The 17715-nt window shown below is 64.8% G+C and overlaps 5 protein-coding genes across 5 annotated transcripts; 2 read left to right on the top strand and 3 right to left on the bottom strand.

The window, feature by feature from the left end:
• Positions 1–58: 58 nt before the first annotated feature.
• EMIHUDRAFT_195958 (hypothetical protein) lies at positions 59–1618 on the top strand (the record flags this gene model as incomplete). The annotated part of the gene is made up of 2 exons (XM_005770334.1): positions 59–75; positions 292–1618. 2 exons carry the CDS (start codon positions 59–61, stop codon positions 1616–1618), a joined length of 1344 nt encoding a protein of 447 aa, XP_005770391.1.
• A 3905-nt stretch (positions 1619–5523) lies between these two features.
• EMIHUDRAFT_195956 (nucleoside diphosphatase-like protein) lies at positions 5524–7489 on the bottom strand (the record flags this gene model as incomplete). Its single annotated transcript, XM_005770333.1, has 5 exons — positions 5524–5888; positions 5978–6107; positions 6170–6946; positions 7089–7250; positions 7343–7489. 5 exons carry the CDS (start codon positions 7487–7489, stop codon positions 5524–5526), a joined length of 1581 nt encoding a protein of 526 aa, XP_005770390.1.
• Positions 7490–9374: 1885 nt separating this feature from the next.
• On the bottom strand, positions 9375–11181 carry EMIHUDRAFT_95800 (hypothetical protein; the record flags this gene model as incomplete). Its single annotated transcript, XM_005770332.1, has 4 exons — positions 9375–9674; positions 9937–10001; positions 10395–10443; positions 10609–11181. The coding sequence occupies 4 exons, from the start codon at positions 11179–11181 to the stop codon at positions 9375–9377; spliced, it is 987 nt and encodes a 328-aa protein (XP_005770389.1).
• A 1790-nt stretch (positions 11182–12971) lies between these two features.
• On the bottom strand, positions 12972–13783 carry EMIHUDRAFT_349778 (hypothetical protein; the record flags this gene model as incomplete). The annotated part of the gene is made up of 2 exons (XM_005770331.1): positions 12972–13294; positions 13362–13783. A coding segment is annotated over one exon (210 nt), but the record flags the coding sequence as incomplete, so codon positions are not given.
• Positions 13784–14480: 697 nt separating this feature from the next.
• Positions 14481–16993, top strand: EMIHUDRAFT_61636 (hypothetical protein; the record flags this gene model as incomplete). The annotated part of the gene is made up of 4 exons (XM_005770330.1): positions 14481–15512; positions 15686–16072; positions 16151–16672; positions 16772–16993. Coding segments are annotated over 4 exons (2163 nt in total), but the record flags the coding sequence as incomplete, so codon positions are not given.
• Positions 16994–17715: the final 722 nt, after the last annotated feature.

Here is a 17715-nt window from a genome sequence, read left to right as displayed (position 1 = left end):
GACTCTCTGCCGCTGAGAGTATGAATTATCTGAGGTACGAAACTGGTGGTATTTCACCATGGATGGATCCACTAGGTGTGAGTCATTTCCTCGCCGCAGGCAGGGACGAGTCTAGGACGAGTGCGCGACGCGGACGAACCGCTCAATGTACCCCCGGGGGTCCGACTGCACGCTTGCTGCACGAAGGCGAAGCCGGCGAGATGGTCAAGCGCTCAGCCTCGACTACCAGTAATCGCAGGGCGCGCTGGCGTGCGCGGCCTGCTTGCTCAAGCAGAACTGTGGCCATTGCAGGGAGTGCCTCGAAAAGGTCGAGTTTGGTGGGAAGGGCCTCCGAAAGAAGATTTGCCGCTCGCGCAAGTGCATGAACATGTCCGTCCAGCCGGCCAACTCGGCGCCGCCGCTCTTGGACCTTGAGCGCGGCGGCCCGAGCGAGCCCTTTCCCGCGCAGCCGCTCCTCGCAGGCCTCCCTGCAGGCTACCCTCTGACGCAGTGCGTCCTCCCGCCGCTCGCGGCAGAGGATGCGCTCCTCGCGCACAAAGTGGCCATCCTCCGGGAGCTCACGAGCGCGCGCGGGGAGCTGCTGGGGAGCGCGCACCCGTGGGCGGCGAGAGCGATTGGTGTGCCGGCGCGTCCTCTCGCACCGCCGCGTCTGCCGAGTGACTGTGCGGCGGAAGGAGGGGATGGAGCGGTGGCGGGAGGGCATGCGGCGCTGTCGTGGCCGATGAAGGTGGTCATCGACGAGATGCGGCGCGCACTCGCTCCCACGCCGGCGCCGCTCGCTCCCGCCCCGGCGCCGCCACCCCCAGAAGGGGCGACGCCCCACTGCGGCAGCCCCTTCGACGATTTGCTTCTCTCTGGCTCCGCGACACCGCCGCTGCTGCAGAAGCGCCCGACTCCGGGGGCAAGCGTGCCGCCGCCCTCCATGCCGCCTTCGCCGCCGGCCATGCGCATCCCACTGCGTCTGGACGTGGCACAGTACAAGCCGGTCCAGCTGTCGCTCGCCCTCGCGGTGATGTTCGCCGCTCGTCTCGCCGAGCTCGACACCACCAACCCCTCCGGCCTGCTCGCTGCCGCGGGCTTTGGATTGCTGGCCCTCGCCAACCTGGCACATGCCTCGCCTCGCTTTCTTGCGCGCGCGATGACCCTGGTTCTCGTGTGCGCCCCGACTCTGCGTCTTGTCAGAGTCCTTGTCCGCTCGCCGGAAGCGATGGCCCGTGACCTCGACAAGCTCGCAGGCATTGGGCGTTGCGTAATCACGATGGCTACAGCGACCGGCGCCGCTTTCGGAGCTCTGCCACCCTCTGCCCTCCCTCCGACCCGCAAGCTACTCGCAGTGGGATACTGCGCTTGCGCGTCGGCATGCGTGAACGTGATCCTTCGTGTCCGCACGGGCGACGAGCGCGCGCCCAACTTTCACCTGCTGCACATCGTCCTCCCCTTCTTCGCGTCCTTCCTCGCGGCCCATGCAGCTTCGCGCAGCAGCTTCGGGCAGAACGTGGCGCGGCAGAACGTGGCGCGGCGGGGCTACTCCACGCGGCTCGCCTGCGATGAATCTAGACAGATGTGGAGCTCCCGCACCTGTTCTGACAGAGACCTCGCCGTTCTGACAGCGTTCTGACAGCGTTCTGACAGCGTTCTGACAGCGTTCTGACAGCGCAAAATCCTCCCCTCTCTTCACAACTCAGGGGCTCTGACATTCCCAGTTGCCCCGCTCCTTCCCTCTTGAAGCCTCCCTCCGAGCCACGGACGGACTCAACACACACAGACAGGCACACTTCTCTGGTACGGCTTTAGGACGGGAACGAGATGTGATAGAGTAGGGGGGAGTAGAAGAAAGCAAAGAGGAGCCCTGCGCACGCACGACTCCGCAGGAGAAAGCCCCTCCCCAGACAAAACACAAGGGAGAGGTGGGTGGGTCACAGAAAACTGCGGCCGCCAGCAACAGAGCGTGTCTCGCTGGCGGACGGCGAGAGGAACACCAAGGGACGTACACGGGCGTCCATTGGCCAGTACAGGTTTCGATCCGGGCCACCGCAAATTTTGATCAGCAAATTTCGAGGGGCGGCCGCAAATTTTGAGGTAGATTTTGATTGTCAAAACATGTCCGTCTTGCCGCAGGATTGAGCATATAGGCGGCGAACACCCACACACGAGGTAAGGTAAGGTAAGGTAAATTTCTCCACACACACAAGTGGTGGGGCAAGGGGGGGCGACCCTCGCATCTCCACACCCGGACACGGGCAGGAGCCCCACGGCATTCAAAGTGCAAGCACTGGCCCGGTGCACGTGGGTGAGCAGCCTGCCCCTCCCTCCCAACAAACCAACTCCCGCACACACACAATCGCACTCTGGCCATCGAATGACTCCGAATGACTCACTGTGTGTGCTAAGACAGAATCTCCGCAGACATCCAAAACGGGCCGTGCCGCGTTTGTGGTGTCCTCTCAAGCACTAGCATCTGGGCGCCGCACTCGAGTGGGCGGGTCACATCTGTCAATGTGGGCCCAGTGCGCACTAGGCGCATATGCTAGTGCTATCCTGCTGTCGAATTTTCCCCAAAGTACACTATCCGGATGGTGTACTTGAGCGTTTGAGGCTAATTCTTTTTTGGCCTTACTTTTAAACTTTGGGGAAAATTCGACAAAGGTCAAAGAGTCGGTTGACCGGAATACATGAAGTACACCATAAGTCCACTCGCAGATTCAATGCCCCGACAGCCCAGGGCACTTCTGGTCGATGAGGTGCTTCCCCTCGCGCTTGGCCAGCGACTCGAGGAGCACCCACCAAGACCTCGTGTCGATGTTGCCCTTTCGAGCGTTCGGGTTTAGCAGCCACGGCTTGTTGATTCCCGCGTAGTGCACGTATCGGTCGGCACTGTGCATGCACCTCTGCTCATCGGCTCCGTAGCCGCGCAGGTCGCGAAAGGTGGAGTGCCCGGTCAGGTTGAATGCCCAGAAGAGCCAGCCTTGGTCGCATGCCGCAGACGACCACAGCCACGACACAATGTGAAACTTTTCGCACCGGTACATCCACAGCGCGGAGGCGTGATCGAAGAAGTCAACGAAAGTGGTGCAGAGCGGCGCGGCGCCCGGCGTGGGCCAGACATGCAGCCCGCGGTTCTCCCACCCTCGCGAGAGCGAGAAGCGCCGGTGGTGCGCGGACGGCCAGAGCGCCTGGTGCTGTGTGGCGTTTGGCCGGATAAGGAACATGTTGCCCCAGAAGCCGACGCCCATCATCTCTCCGACGCCCATCATCTCAAAGGGCGTGTATCTCGCGGGCGGGTAGGGAATCACCTTGTGCCACTGCACATCCCACAGATTGTGGTTTGTGCGGAGCTGAGCTGCTACGCTCCCATTGTAACGGGCTTGCCGGTCGTGCGCTCCCAAAACCTCGTCGCGTCGGTCGATGATGGGTGGTTCTCTTCGTCGCTCATGGGCCGCGCGTAGCGCCGTCAGGAGTGGGATCACGTCGTCACCAGGGTCGTAGTCAACGTCCCTCGTTTGTGTCGCACGGTACTGGACGGAGCCGGTGTTCTGGCGCCAAAATCCGTAGGTTTGGGGCTTGCGGTGGGGAACATGGGGCTTCTCGTCAGACGCAGGTTTGTGCTTGTCGGCCGAGCAGAGCATGAAGAGGGCGCTCAAGAGAACGGCAGCCAATCTCGCCAGCTGCATTGCGCTCGGATACCCTGCACACGTGCTCAACGGGGTGATCGGGCGCGCGTTTGCTCGGACAAAGGACGAACGGTTCCTACTCGCTTAATGTGGGTAAACCATAGTAGCGTGCACGTTCGGTCTAGCAAAGAAGGTTCAATAGAGGGCGTTGTGTAGCCTAGCTCCCGCCTTGACCCAACATAGAGGGCGTTGTGTAGCCTAGCTTTTGGGTAAAAAAAAAAGAAGGTTCACCAACAGAGAAACCCATAAAAGTCCCGGCCGCAGTCCACGACGAGCCAGCCTGCTGCCGGCTCGCACGGCAGCCTTTTCCTCTCGACCAGCCTCAACTTCCGTACAGTCAACATTTTGTCGCTGCGTGCTCGTGGCGAGCTGTGGCGGCGGTCGAAGTTGGCCCAGATTCGACGACGAGCGCCGGACGATAGTAGTGTCTCTGTTCGCCCTGTGCATGTCAGGCCAGGCTGCAGCAGGGCACTACCATCGTGCTGCCCTGCTGCAGCCTGACCTTACCCACTGTGCACAGCCGCCAGAGCACCACCACCGCCCGGCATCGTGTCACGGCGAGCTCCTTCTGCGCCCGCTCGCGAGGCTCTCGCGCTGGCACACTTTGGCCATCTGCTGCTCGCGTTCGGCGAGCTCTTCTCCGCAATCCTGCCACGGTGCCGCCACCACACACCTTCTGGCCGGCCTGCGCCGCGCGGACTCGCCGGCGGGGGCAACGTGTCGACCTCTCTCTCTGGTGCACCACGGGCCGCAACGGCCTGCTAGCAGCGTGCGCGAGGAGGCAGTGTGCCGGCACAGTCGAGCGGGAGCATCGGGTTCTTGATGCTTGTGGGGTCGAGTTTGACCTTATGCGGCCTAATATACAACAATAATGCTATGCTCTCACCCAGCCTTTTGAGATATGATCCCTCAAAGTCGAATTATGGTTTACTGGTGACCATAGAGCATAGTAGCGTCTGTCCTGTTTGCGTTTCTTCAAACGAATACACTTTAAAGTCTCAACAATCACTAAGCTGCTTATGTGGCACCGCAGAGGCTCCCTTGGGGATGCCTGAGGCCACCCCAACCACTCACCAAGCCTTACGTGGACGAATTCAAACCTACTTTTATGGTTTACCCACACTAAGCGAGTACGAGCATCCAGGGACATCGCTTCCAGGGAGCCCCCCCCCAGCCCCCCAGCATGTGGTGGGCACCACCCAGCAGTTCGTGGGCTAGAAGTAGCCGCCAGAGAGCCGATTTCGAAAGGTAACATCGTGGCTGAAAGTCCAATGTCTTGGAGAATCTGACCAGTCTCAAGGCTCAAGTAGCTCCAAAGGAGGAATTTGCTCGAAAAATGCTGCGCACTGAGGTGTAAAATCAAGGGCCCGCTAGGCCTAACCTGTCAGTGGTGATTAAGCGCGAGCCGGCGGTTTTAAAATTCTTTTTATTGACGTATTTGTGGTGTGTGGTTCATTCCTTCATTCAGCGCACTTGCTTACTTAGAACTTACTTGCTTGTGTGTTGTGAGAGAGACTGTTGTGACTTGTGTGTGCCCCTATTTCGACCAGGCAGACCGTTTGATCAGTGACACGATTGCGAGAAGTCAGAAGAATTTTACAACATAAAGAACAAAGCTCCCTCGCACGACACGGGCACGGACTGGCGCGCACTGGCACTAACACAGGTACACTTCATGCGAGAAACCCAGTCAGTATGACCTGAGAAGAATGATGTGGAGATGGGAGAGATGGGAGAGATGGGAGGATTCTCCAAGCATCAACCTGCACATCTCTTCGGACGAGGGGGGCCTCGTTCTTGCGCGCTATGGATATGGCAGCGCCACCCCCGCCGACGATATGGACCACCCACGCTATGGGGGCAGCGCCACCCCGCCGACGATATGGATATGGGGGTTCTTGCGCGCCACCCCACGATCCGATCCACCTGTGACACCCCCGCTCTGCCCAGCACCAAAAGGGTCGGCCGCCTTCAGCATCAAGTGCATCATCCATCGCGCCTGGTCCTGCCCGTGGCGCATGTACGACCGCGAGAAGAGCTGCTTCATTGGCTTTGCGGGGATGGCGCTTGGGTTCAGAGGGGTATTGGGGTAGCCGTGCTCAAGCACGCGCGGATGTGTTGCAACATACGTGATCTGGGTGCTCGCCCCTCCGATGTCGATCCAGCCTGCCGTGTCGTTCGCGCCCGAGGAAAGAGCGTAATTCAACGCCTGCCAGCCTGCGAGGAGAACGGAACGGACGAGGAGAGATGTGTGGGAAGGGCGGTGGGAGGCGTGTGGTGTGAGGTCCATTACAAGGTTAACTGACCGTAGATGCCCTCAGTATCGCCAGGAATCGTCATTGCTTCCTTGAGCCGCATGCCATTGTCGGCCCAAACCGCTTTCACCGCGTCCCAGATTTGCTCGTCCTCGGTGTCATTCTTGAGGCGCATGCCGGCCTACTCGGCAAAAACGTGGCGCGCTAAAGTGTTGGGGGGGTGGGTACGTGGAGAGGGATCACAACGCCAGTGGCCGTTGCGAGCAGGTAGATGGGGACGTCGTAAACGTCAGATCCGGGGAACAACTTCGGGAGCTCGGATTTGAGCTGGGGGATCATGTCTTTGAAGTAGTCCTCATAGCAAGCCTTGAGCGTCCTGTTGCAGGTCGTGGCCTGCGTGGAGATGCCCGGCGTCTTCTTCGACAAGATGGCATCGTCGACATCGATGGCGATCGGCCAGGCGCCCGCTGTCGTGTTGAAGATGGTTGGACGCGAGCCGCTGCTGCCACAGTCAACCACGACGGCCGGGCTGCCAGCGGCGCCGTTGTCGACGCGCCCAGCCATTGCTGCGTCCCGCCATTCGACGCTTGTGTTTTTGACGTAGTCATCGAAGACGACGATCGTTGTTTCGTCGCCGAGCCACGTATCGAGGAGAACGGTGAAGTAGGCAGTTGCCCAGCAGTTCAGAAACGCGTAGCCGGGGGAGGGAGGGACGGGGTCAGTACCGGCCGCTCCAGACTGCATCGCCTTGAAGTCGTCGAGCTCAGCAAGTTCCTCGAAGACTGAGGAGTCGAGCCTGCGGTGGCTGGTCTTGGAGCATTCCTGATGGCCTGTCTTCTCGAGCTCCTCCTTCGCATCCTTCACTGTTCCGGTCCATCCTCCATGCTTGGTGGCGGAGTAGAATGGCTCAAGATACTTCAGGGAGCCGGTGTAGAAGGCGCTTGGACGGGCGGCGTGGTAGCCTCCCGAGATGCCCACCTCACAGGACTGCTGCAAACAAACGAAGCTCAGGTCGACAACCTGACACGGCGTGCGTCATGTGAGGCAGGTCAGACGGCTCCGTGAGAGATGTTAGACCTAAAGGTCGGCGCTTCGACCAACTAGGCCACCTTTTGCGCAAAAGGTGGCCTAGTTGGTCGAAGCGCCGACCTTTGGGTCTAACAAGAGAGACACGTGAGAGAGACAGAAGCCACGCCTGTTTGGCGAGCATCAGGCACTGGCTGAAGTTGCCGGTTGCGACCTCGTCGAATGGGAGATTTTTCGGCGAGCCGTTGTCATATTCGCAGTTTGCGGACGTGTAGCCTTTGTAAATCTGGTTTCCAACCTACGGGGAGTTTGCCGAATGACTTGGCCGGCGTCCGACTCTCATGCTCAGGAGTCGGGACGACGTGCCTTGCAGTCCGGGCTCGGGTCGACCGGCGCGCCGGGCGGATAGCAAGGGTTCGGGATCTTGCTCGTCGGCGGTGGTAGCGTCGAGAACGCGTTGGTGTCGGCGACGAAGAGCAGCAGTAGCCAACGCAGCATGCGGCCAAAGGCGGCTGTCCCCCTCTGTGCCAACGGCATGATTGTCGGCGCTGTCCACGTATTGTTTTCTTTTGGGGGCTTTCCATAGAATTTATAGAGGGTCGCCTGTCTGTGTTGTTGTGCTGTTGTTTGTCTCTTGGCACCTTGCCTGTTTGTCTCTTGGCACTCCGCCCGGGCGGGAGCGGACACATATCGTCGCGAGCTTTCCGCCCCTTTTGCGATGGGCTCCCACGTTTGCTCTGGGGCCCTCTGTAGCATCAGGTGCAATCGAGGGGTCCCGTACCAGGTGGAATCGACCCTATCCGGTGCGCAAGTGCTCAAGAGACAGGTGCAAAGACAAGGGGACGGCCGCAGTCAACACTCGGTAATGCTTCGCCGAGCTCCGAAGGGTGACGGGACCCCCCCAGACGGCCCGCGCTACCAGAACAGAGCGTGCAAGTACTACAAGCTGACGAGCGACAACGATGGGGAGGCCTTCCGCTGGACCAGCAACTACCAGATCATCAGCAAGGTGTACCTGAAGAAGCACTCCACCCTGCCTCTCTGCTATTCTCTCAGTGCGGCAGACAAGAAGATGGTGACGTCCAACATGAAAAAGATGGTGGGAACCGCGGCAGAGTAGAAGGCTAGAGTATGTATGTGTAGTAGAGTCCTGCTGGTCTCCTCTTGATAGTGTCATAAGTGTGGCTGGTGTGTGTCACAGCCTGACAGCACCCCGACAGCACCACCTGACAGCACCTGACAGCAACAGCCCACCGTCTGACAGCAGCAGCAGCCTGACAGCTCTGACAGCTCCGACAGCGTCTGACAGCAACACCCGACAGCTCCGACAGCACCGGACAGCTACAGAACCCCTCGCCTGTCAGACATGCACCCGACAGCACCCGACAGCACTGACAGCACCTGACAGCTGGTCTGACAGAGGCACCTGACAGCTGCCTGACAGCTGCCCGACAGCCCGACAGATCACCTGACAGCACCTGACAGCCTGACAGCCAGGGCTCAGCCCCAGAACGCACTTCTCGTGGCGGGGCCCCTCATTCCCCGTTTCTTTTCCCCCTCTAGAATACGCCTGTGGTGTGCCCCATGTGGCACCCCGACCTGTTGTCTCACCCTGGCCCCCAAGATCGTTTTGGTCGTCACATTGTAATCCCCGACGTCGTCAAATGTCGCCCGCCTGTCCTTCCCCCCGTTCTCGTCTGGTAATCTCATCTTATTATCCCATCGATGCTTGAGGCTGGCTACTGCCACTTCGCTCCACAACCGTCCCGCCACCTACTACGGTTGGCGAATTTCCCCGTCTTATTTCTCTTTTCAAGCCCAAGCTAGCCGCACGCCCCGCGCCTAATTTGCCGTCGTTCGCCCTCCACGATCGGCAAGCAGCCCAGTCGAGTCGGACGCGCGACACATATCATGGCGAAGAAGTCCTCGCGCGAGCGCGACGGAAGGGAGAGGGCCACCGCAAAGCCGGCGCCGCCGAGAAAGGGCCTTGGTGGTCTGGTCGACACGGCAGACACGTATCTTCGGTACAGCAAGGCCAAGGCACGCGAGGCGACGCCAGAGGAGCGCGAGGCGACTGATGTGGCGGGAGGGATCATGCTCATGCTGGTTGCCGTGGGCCCGCTCATCTACTACTACTTCTTTGCCGGCGCCGCCAGTGGCCCGCCACCGCCGCCGTCTGTGTTTAGCAACCTCAACACGTGAGGCGTCGAAGGCGAACAGGCGGGTGGCTCAGAAACTCGCTTGTCCGCTTTGCCGCTCTCTGTATACTCGTATCGCGCCCTCGTATCGCGCCGCCTCGAACTAGCCGGGTATTGGGTCAGAATGGGTCTTCTCGTTCGTTCTGCCACCTTTTTTTTCGCCCTGGGCGCCCGTCTTATGTGATGAGATCATACATTTAGTAGCTAGCGCAACAGGCATGTGCTCAGTACAGCGCCTCCGGACACTCCGCAAAGCCCCCCGTGCCCAGCCACACCCGATGCGTCGATGTGATCACGTCCAAAGTGACGTCCAGCCCGCCGCCGCCATCGGCGCCGCCACCGGCGCCGCCACCGGCGGCATCGGCGGCGGCGTCGGCGGCGGCGGCGCGGCGCAGCGCGGCCTTGCGCTCGCGCGGCGCCTTGCGGCAGAATGGCGTCATCCCGCAGAGCGCCTCGAGCGCGTCTCCGCGGTACCTCCTCTGCAGCTCGAGGCGGGTGTACTTTTCGCCCTGGCCGGCGGAGACCTGAGGGGAAGGGGACGTTGGGCGGAGACCTGAGGGGAGGGGGCGTTGGCCGCACCGTCTCCGCACGCGCACGAGGGCGGCGGGGCACCAGCAACCCCCCCCCCCCCCCGGTCTGAAGACAGGAGCCGCGCATTGAAAGTGCGAGGCCCAGTGCGTGGGAGAGCGGTGTTGTGTGCATGTGTGCGTGTGTGTGCGTGTGTGTGTGTGCGCGCGCACGCGTGTGCGTGCGTGCGTGCGTGCGTGGGTAAAGACTGGCTTTCACCTGCTTGGGCTCCGAGTAGACCGGTGCGCCCGCCAGCGCACGCAGCTCTCGCAGATGGCGCGGACCTGACCCGTCCACCACCTGGCCGTCAGTCCTTCCTCAACGGACGTAGGCGCAGCTCCGATGGCGCGGCACCTGATCCACAGGCACCATCTCGGCATCCACATTCATGAACGGAGCTGGCGCAGCTCCCTCTGATGGCGCGGCGCCTCCGCGCGACACGACGACGGCGCCGCCCGGCCGCAGCACACGGCACATCTCGTCCCACGGCGCCTAATCTCGACCGATCTCGCGTACCGTCTCGCGCAGCTCGAGCGAGCGGCACATCTCGTCCCGCGGCGCCTAATCTCGACCGATCTCGCGTACCGTCTCGCGCAGCTCGAGCGAGCGGCACATCTCGTCCCGCGGCGCCTAGTCATCTCGACACTCCTCCGCCCTCAGCGAGCCAAGTCATGAACCGGTGAGCGACGCCTCTCCCATCCGCGCCGGCGCAAAGGCAGACAGCACCTGTTCGCAGCCATTCGGGTGGAGAGGCGCCGTTCACGCCCTCAGGCTCCGCCGGCGCAGGCCGAGGGCAGCCGCCAGGTCGAAGCAGCCATCGGAGAAGGGAAGGGCGTGCGGCGACGCGACGGCGAAGCGCGCGGAGGGCTGCCGCTTCGCCGCGGCCTTGACCGCCCGCTTGGCGGTGTCCACGCCCCACAATCCAACCGCCGGGCTGCACACGCCGTCGCCGCCGCCGCCGCCGCCGTCGCCGCCGCAGCTGCTGCTGCCGTCGCCGCCGCCGCCGCCCAAATCGCTCCCTCTCTGCCGCAACGCTCTCTCGATGCGGCGGAGGATGAGGCCATCGCCGCAGCCAGCGGCGAGCAGTTCGCACCGTGCGCCCCGCCCCGCGGCGGGCTGCGGGCCGTCGAGGAGCGCTCGCACCACCTCGGCCGCGATTGCGTCGGCGGCCGCGTCAAAGCTGCCGCCGTCGTGGAAAGCTCTGGCGGCTCGCGCGACCTGGTCCGCCTCCTCGGCCACCTTTGAAGAGAGCGGCCGCCGAAGAAGGTGGTGGTGGCCCTCGCGCGCCGCGTCGACCGAGTGCCCATTGCAGCAGCGGAGGGAGCCGGAGGAGGTCGGGAGGAGCGGGTCGCCGCACGATGGGCAGCGGTACGCGACGGGTGCGCGCGCCGCGGACGCCGCCGGAAGCGAGAGCGCTGCGGCGGAGGCGGGCAGGCGAGCGAGGGCAGCGGCCACGAGGGCCATGGCGGTGGCAATGTTGCAGCGAGCGAGAGGCCAGGGTCGAGTGGAAAGAGGCGAAATGCGTTTTCTCTTGTTTTCCAAGCTCGCGAGGCTGTTCTGCGCCGACGAAATTCTTTTTCTCGCGATGTCTGCCCCGCCGCGCCGCCGCTCGCGCCGCCTCGCCACCGCCGCCACCGCAACCCCCTATCCAGACACGCCGCCGCCCGCCCGCCTCCTCGACCTCCCCACGGAGCTCCTCGAGCGCGTCCTCTCTCGCTGCGACCCCGCCGACATCGCTCGCGTCGCGGCCGTCTCGCTGCTCTTCCACGCCTCGCTTGCGGTGGAGGCCATCCGCTTGTGGGCGCAAGAGCGCGGCTACGAGCTGCCGGCGCTGCCAGAGGGCGAGGGCTGCGCCGTGCGGTGGCTGTGCTATTCGGCGCTGCTGTGCGAGTCCAACCCGCCGGTGAGGGCGGCGGCAGGCAGACAAACTCACAGCCTCTTCATCGACGGCGAGGGGCGGCTCTCGTCGTGCGGCAAGGCTAACAGCTGGCAGCCGGGACTACTCGGGCACGGCGAGGGTGTGACGCGGCTCAACACGCCGACCCGCCTCCCTTCGACGCTGGGCGTTGAGCGCGCTGTGAGTGTGTCGGCTGGAACATGGCACAACCTCGCCCTCGCCGCCAACGGCGCTGTCTGGAGCTGGGGCGAGGGAGGCCAGTTGGGCCACGGCGACGCGCTGACCGAGTGGCTGCCCAAGAAGATCGAGGCCTTGGCTGGCCAGCGCGTCTTCGCTGTGTCGGCTGGAGGCAGCCACAGCCTCGCCCTCACCGCCGCTGGCGCTGTCTGGAGCTGGGGCGACGGAGACGAAGGCCAGTTGGGCCACGGCGACCAGTACAGCCAGCTGCTGCCCAAGGAGGTCGAGGCCTTGGCTGGCAGGCGCGTCGTCGCTGTGTCGGCAGGAGACAACCACAGCCTCGCCCTCACCGTCGCTGGCGCTGTCTGGAGCTGGGGCGACGGAGACGAAGGCCAGTTGGGCCACGGCGACCAGTACAGCCAGCTGCTGCCCAAGGAGGTCGAGGCCTTGGCTGGCAGGCGCGTCGTCGCTGTGTCGGCAGGAGCATCCCACAGCGTCGCCGTCACCGCCGACGGTGCCGTCTGGAGCTGGGGCAATGGAGGCCAGGGCCGGTTAGGCCACGGCGACGAGCAAAACCAGCTGCTGCCGAAGAAGATCGAGGCCTTGGCGGGGCGGCGCGTGATCGCTGTGTCGGCTGGGTGGCAGCACAGTCTGGCAATCACCGCTGACGGAGCCATCTGGAGCTGGGGCGGGGGAGGTTTCGCCCAGCTGGGCCACGGCAACGAGCAGCGCCAGCTGCTGCCAAAGAAGATCGAGGCCTTGGCTGGCCAGCGCGTCAACTCCGTGTCGGCTGGAACATGGCACAGCCTTGCCCGCACCACGGATGGCGCTGTCTTTGCCTGGGGCAAGGGCGAGCACGGCTGCCTAGGCCACGGAGAGGACCTGTCGAACCAGCTACTGCCCAAGAAGATCGAGGCGTGGTCGCGGGATTGAGGTCACGGCGGGAGCTTGGGCGGGGCGGCGGCGAGAGGGCGACCCGAGGCGTGCAGCTCGCGTGAAGATCTGGTAAGTGCCTATGTTGTGCGATAGAGAGTTGGTTCTTTTGCGGCGACAAGGAGCCCATCCATTTTCTTATTAACAACGAAGGCGCTCAAAAAAAAGAAGGATGCCTAGACAAAACCAAAGTGTGAACAACCTCTCACAGACCAGCGCACAGCGCCAGTGGACGTATTTTCTTCTCACTAGCAGGTTGGCTCGCTAGTCGCTCGCCGGCCCGCGCAGCACGCGCGGACCTTTTTTGTGGTCGGATGTTGGTCGTCTCGAATTTGATCGTGGGCAGGGCGCGATGCGAGCCACCAGCTCGTGAGCGACGGGCGCGACGGGTTCCTCGGCGTAGGCTTGGGCGTGGTGAGCAGCGCCGGCGAGAGAGGGACGGCATGCGGCTCCCAAACGAGCCGCACGGGCTTCATCTGGGCCGCCGAGGCCACCTCCTTGGTCGCGGTGGCGGCGTGAAGGCGAGGTGGGCCGAGGCAAGCGCTGAACGTGCCATGCCGCCTTGCGCCCCTGAGGAGGGACGAGTGTGTGGGGTGCCACGGGCGGGGGGGAGGGGTGAGAGGAGAGCGGTGGGCACCCCCACGAGGGGCTGCGCGGACGCCGCCTGCCACCCCACGCACGCCACTGACGCTGTGGGGGCGGCACGATCGAACGCGCTGGTCGGGCGGGCCGTCTGAGTCGCCCAAGCGGTGCTCTGCCGGCCGGTGGACGCGAGGGTGGCCCAAGAGGGCTCAAAGTACGGAGCCGATACCCGGCCGTCCCGGACGCCTGGCACGCGGGCCAATGGTCCAGCCGTCCTGTGCATGGCTGGAGCGAAGGAGGGAGAGCTCAGGAGGGCGACGGGGCAGGGAAGGGGGCGATGCGATGCGGCGAGGTCTAATCGGCGGCGTGGAGAGAGGAGGTGCCAAAAGGCGACTATAGAGAGGCCTCTACGGGTGATATAGTGCGCCATGCCGGCGGGAGAGGTCTCTCACCGCCCCCCGGGCCGTCTCGAAGGGCCGTGCAGCCCACGCCACGAGGCGCTGCTGGCGGGAGCCTGGAAGGACTTGGCCTCGTTGCACCGCGCCGCGTTGATTCGCGACCACCGTCGGCCGCGGACGGCGTCGGCGTGGCGGCCGCGGGCGCTCGCGAGACGCGCCGCTCTGCGCTGGTTCGGTTCGTTCGACTCGTTGTGCCGCCGCACGCCCGGCGGCCGCGGGTCCCAGAAGTGGTTGCGCGGGCCTCTTCCTTTCGGCCGCGGGACGGCGTCGGGCACGTCGTCGGTCGCAACAGCGGCGCGGCGAGCCGCGGCACGTCGTTGCTGGCGCTGGTGGTTTGAGGTCGGCATCGTCCAGAGCTCGGTCGACGAGTCGAGAGCTTCAGCTGGCCGAGGGTGCCACCTTTGTGCTCTTTGTGCACGAAATTGGAAATATATCTCTTTGATAACAAGGCTGTGAACGCGCAGAGCCAAGTTAGTTAGCCGCCGCCACGGCGCGTCCACAGCCGACCGCCGCTTTCTTCCTGTCCCCAGCCTCCCCCAATGGCAGCTCCCGTCGCCGCCGACGGCGACGTGACCGCTCCCGGCGCCCGCGTCTGGGTGCCAATCAGCGAGACGCCCGCCGGAGCGCCGCCAGAGGACGACGACGAGGCGCTTCCTTTCACGCTCGGCGTCGTGCAGCGCCGCCGGCCAGAGGACGCCGCTCCTCCGTCGCCGGACATGGTGCTGGTCAGCCTGGTGGAGGGCGGCGACGTGGGCGCCAAGCCTGTCTGGGTCAAGCCCGCCGCCCTCGTGCCGGCCAACCCCGAGACGCTCGACGGCGTGGATGACGTCGGCGCGCTGTCTCACCTCAACGAGCCTTCGCTGCTGCGGGTGGTGATGGCGCGGTACGCGGCGCGCTCGATCTACACGCGCGCCGGGCCCGTCCTCGTCGCGATCAACCCCTTCACCAAGGTCGCTGGCCTCTATGACGCCGCGACGATGCGCTCGTACCAGTCCGCCGCCGCCGCGGCCGCCGCTGCCGCAGAGCGGGACGGGCCTGCTCTGCCGCCGCACCTGTACCAGGTGGCGGGCGCGGCGTACTACGACATGGCGGCGCGCGGCCGCTCCCAGTCGGTCGTGATCAACGGCGAGTCTGGCGCTGGGAAGACGGAGAGCGCCAAGATCATCCTGTCCTTCTTCATCTCTGCCGCGTCCGCGGCGGGCAAGGGTGGCGGAGGAGGCACGACCAAGGTGGGCGAGGTGCTGCAGGCGGAGCTCGACGCGTCCAACGTGCTGCTCGAGGCGTTCGGGAACGCAAAGACCACGCGCAACCACAACTCGTCCCGCTTCGGCAAGCTGCTGCAGCTTCGCTTCTCTCCGACGGGCGCCCTGACCGGCGGGTCGATCTCTCGCTTCCTTCTCGAAAAGTCGCGCGTCGTCTCGCCCGAGGCGGACGAGCGGTCGTACCACGCGCCGTACCAGCTCGCCTCCTGCTGCCGCGCAAGGGCAGGCACGCCCGCCGCAGACCTCGCCGTGCGGCTGGGGCTGCGCGGCGCGGGCACGTACCGCTATCTGAGTGCCGGAGGCTGCCTCCTCGTCGACGGCGTGGACGATGCGGCGGAGTTCGAGGCGACCAACGCCGCGCTGACCGCCATTTACGACGGCGGCGGCGGCGACGCGGCCGCGGGCTCCGCCGAGGCGGTGTGGGCGGTGGTGGCTGCGGTGCTCACTCTTGGCGACATCGAGTTCCGCGAGCCGGCGGAGGAGGAGGTGTGAACGGCGTCTCTTCACACCTGCTGCTGTGAACAGGCGACATCGAGTTCCGCGAGCCCGCGGAGGAGGAGGGCAAGGGCGGAGGCGTGGCGGGAGGCCGCGCCGCCGCCGCTCCGCCGCTCGCCGGCGCCCCCGCAGGGCCGCCTGGCTCGCTCGAGATCGACGGGGAGGGGGCGGTGGCGGCGCTACGGCTTGCGGCGAGGCTGCTGGGCTGCGGCGACGCGGAGCTGCTGACGGCGCTCAACTCGAGGACCATCTCGGCCGGCGGCGAGGAGATGGTCATCTGCAAGAAGCTGCCCGAGGCGCGCGCCTCGCGCGACGCTCTCGCCAAGGCGCTGTACGAGCGCCTCTTCGACCACATCATCTTTGCCCTCAACCGCTCTCTCGCCGCCGTCGGGCAGGGAAGTGGCCGCGGGGCGGCGGCGGCCTCCTCGGCAGGGATCGGCATCCTCGACATCTTTGGCTCGGAGATCTTCGCCACCAACGGCTTCGAGCAGCTGCTGATCAACTACGCGAACGAGAAGCTGCAGGCGCACTTCACTGCGGCGGCCATCACCGTCCAGGACACGTCCACGACGTGTCCGAGACATGTCCTGCAGGCGCACTTCACTGCGGCGGCAATCACGCTGCTGCAGGCAGAGTACCTGCGCGAGGGGCTCGCGGTGGACCGGGTCGAGTACACCGACAACGCGGCCACCATCGCGCTGCTCGAAGGCAAGCCCCTCTCCGTGCTCGCCGTCCTCGATGACCAGTGTCTGCAGGCGGGCGCGACCGACGCGTCGCTGACGGCCGCGCTGCACTCTTCCTTCGACGGGCATGCGTCATACGGCACGCCGCGCATCGCCTCCTCGGAACCTTCTCGGAGCCCTCTCGGACTGGTCTCTGAGCCGTCTCGGGCCCCTTTCGCAGGCACGCCCCGCATCGGCGCCGACCGCGCCTTCACGATTGGCCACTTCGGAGGCCGCGTCACGTACTCGGTGGCCGGCTTCCTCTCCAAGAACAAGGACGCACTCTTCGCGGAGCTACCGTCGACCATGCGCGCCTCGGCCTCGCCCTTTGTAGCGCAGCTCTTCTCCGAGGCGGCGGAGCAGCGGCGGCAGCAGGCCCCTTCGGGCGACGGCGGCGCGGCGGCGGCCGGCAAGCCCACCGCCACGAACGTGAACGAGGGGCCCGCACGTAGAGTGAGCCACTCGCGCCGCGCCTGCGGCGGGGGGGGCGGCGGGATCGGTGGCGGCGGCAAGAAGCAGGCGACGCAGTTCGTGTCGGTGGGGTCTCAGTTCCGCGGGTCCATTGCCTCGCTCGTCGGCACGCTCGGCGCCACGCAGAGCCACTTTGTGAGGTGCATCAAGCCCAACGAAGTGCGGGGCCCGTTCGTGCTCTGGCCCGCGGTGGCGCTAGCGCAGCTCCGCTGCTGTGCGGTGCTCGAGGCGGTGCGGGTCTCGCAGGCCGGCTTCCCCACCCGCATCCCCTTCGACGACTCGTCGGTCGGCGACGAGGAGCAGCTGGACGAGATGCGGGCGGAGCGGGACGAGGCGATCCAGGAGCGGGACGACTTCGAGGAGGAGAACTACGAGCTCCAGGAGAAGTGCGGCGAGTACGAGGAGGAGCTCGACTTGCTCGAGGAGGAGAACGCCGAGCTGCGCGACGCGCTCGCCGTCTGCCAGCGCGACCTCTCGCAGGCCAAGGAGGAGCAGCTCGCGCTCTTCCTCGAGGTGACATATTTGTGCCCTCCTCCCTGCCCACTGCAGCTACCGAGCCCGGACTCACAAGTAGCCCCCCCCCCCCCCCCCCTTCCGCCTCGAGGTCAACGAGCTGCGCGCGCGCGTCGCCGAGCGGGACCGCGAGATGAACCAGCTGCTGATCGTCAACTCGGACATGATGATGAAGCTGGCCGACGAGGGCTTCGCCTCGCCGCGCGACAGCAAGCCGTCGCTCAAGCCCGCCGCCGTGGTGCGAGGCGCCGGCTCGACCTTTGGCCAGTGACAGAGGCTGGCCGCCGGGCGGAGTCCCGAGGGGGGGCACGAAGGAACGGCTGGGCGCCCGTGTACGCTGGGAGGTTTCTCCCCTGGCGCCCTGCCCGTTGTCTTGACACATTTGGCGTCGTGCTTCGTTTCGAGTCGCGGTCTCGTGTCGGTGTCCCGCATGGACCACGGTGGTTGGTGAGAGCTTTTGGCGATGCCGCCGACCACCCAATCGAGAC

Source organism: Emiliania huxleyi (genome assembly GCF_000372725.1).
Source record: "Emiliania huxleyi CCMP1516 unplaced genomic scaffold EMIHUscaffold_4, whole genome shotgun sequence".
In the NCBI taxonomy this organism is placed as follows: Eukaryota; Haptophyta; order Isochrysidales; family Noelaerhabdaceae; genus Emiliania; species Emiliania huxleyi.
Note: the sequence above shows the minus strand (reverse complement) of the source record. Positions and strands in the feature narration are given on the sequence as shown.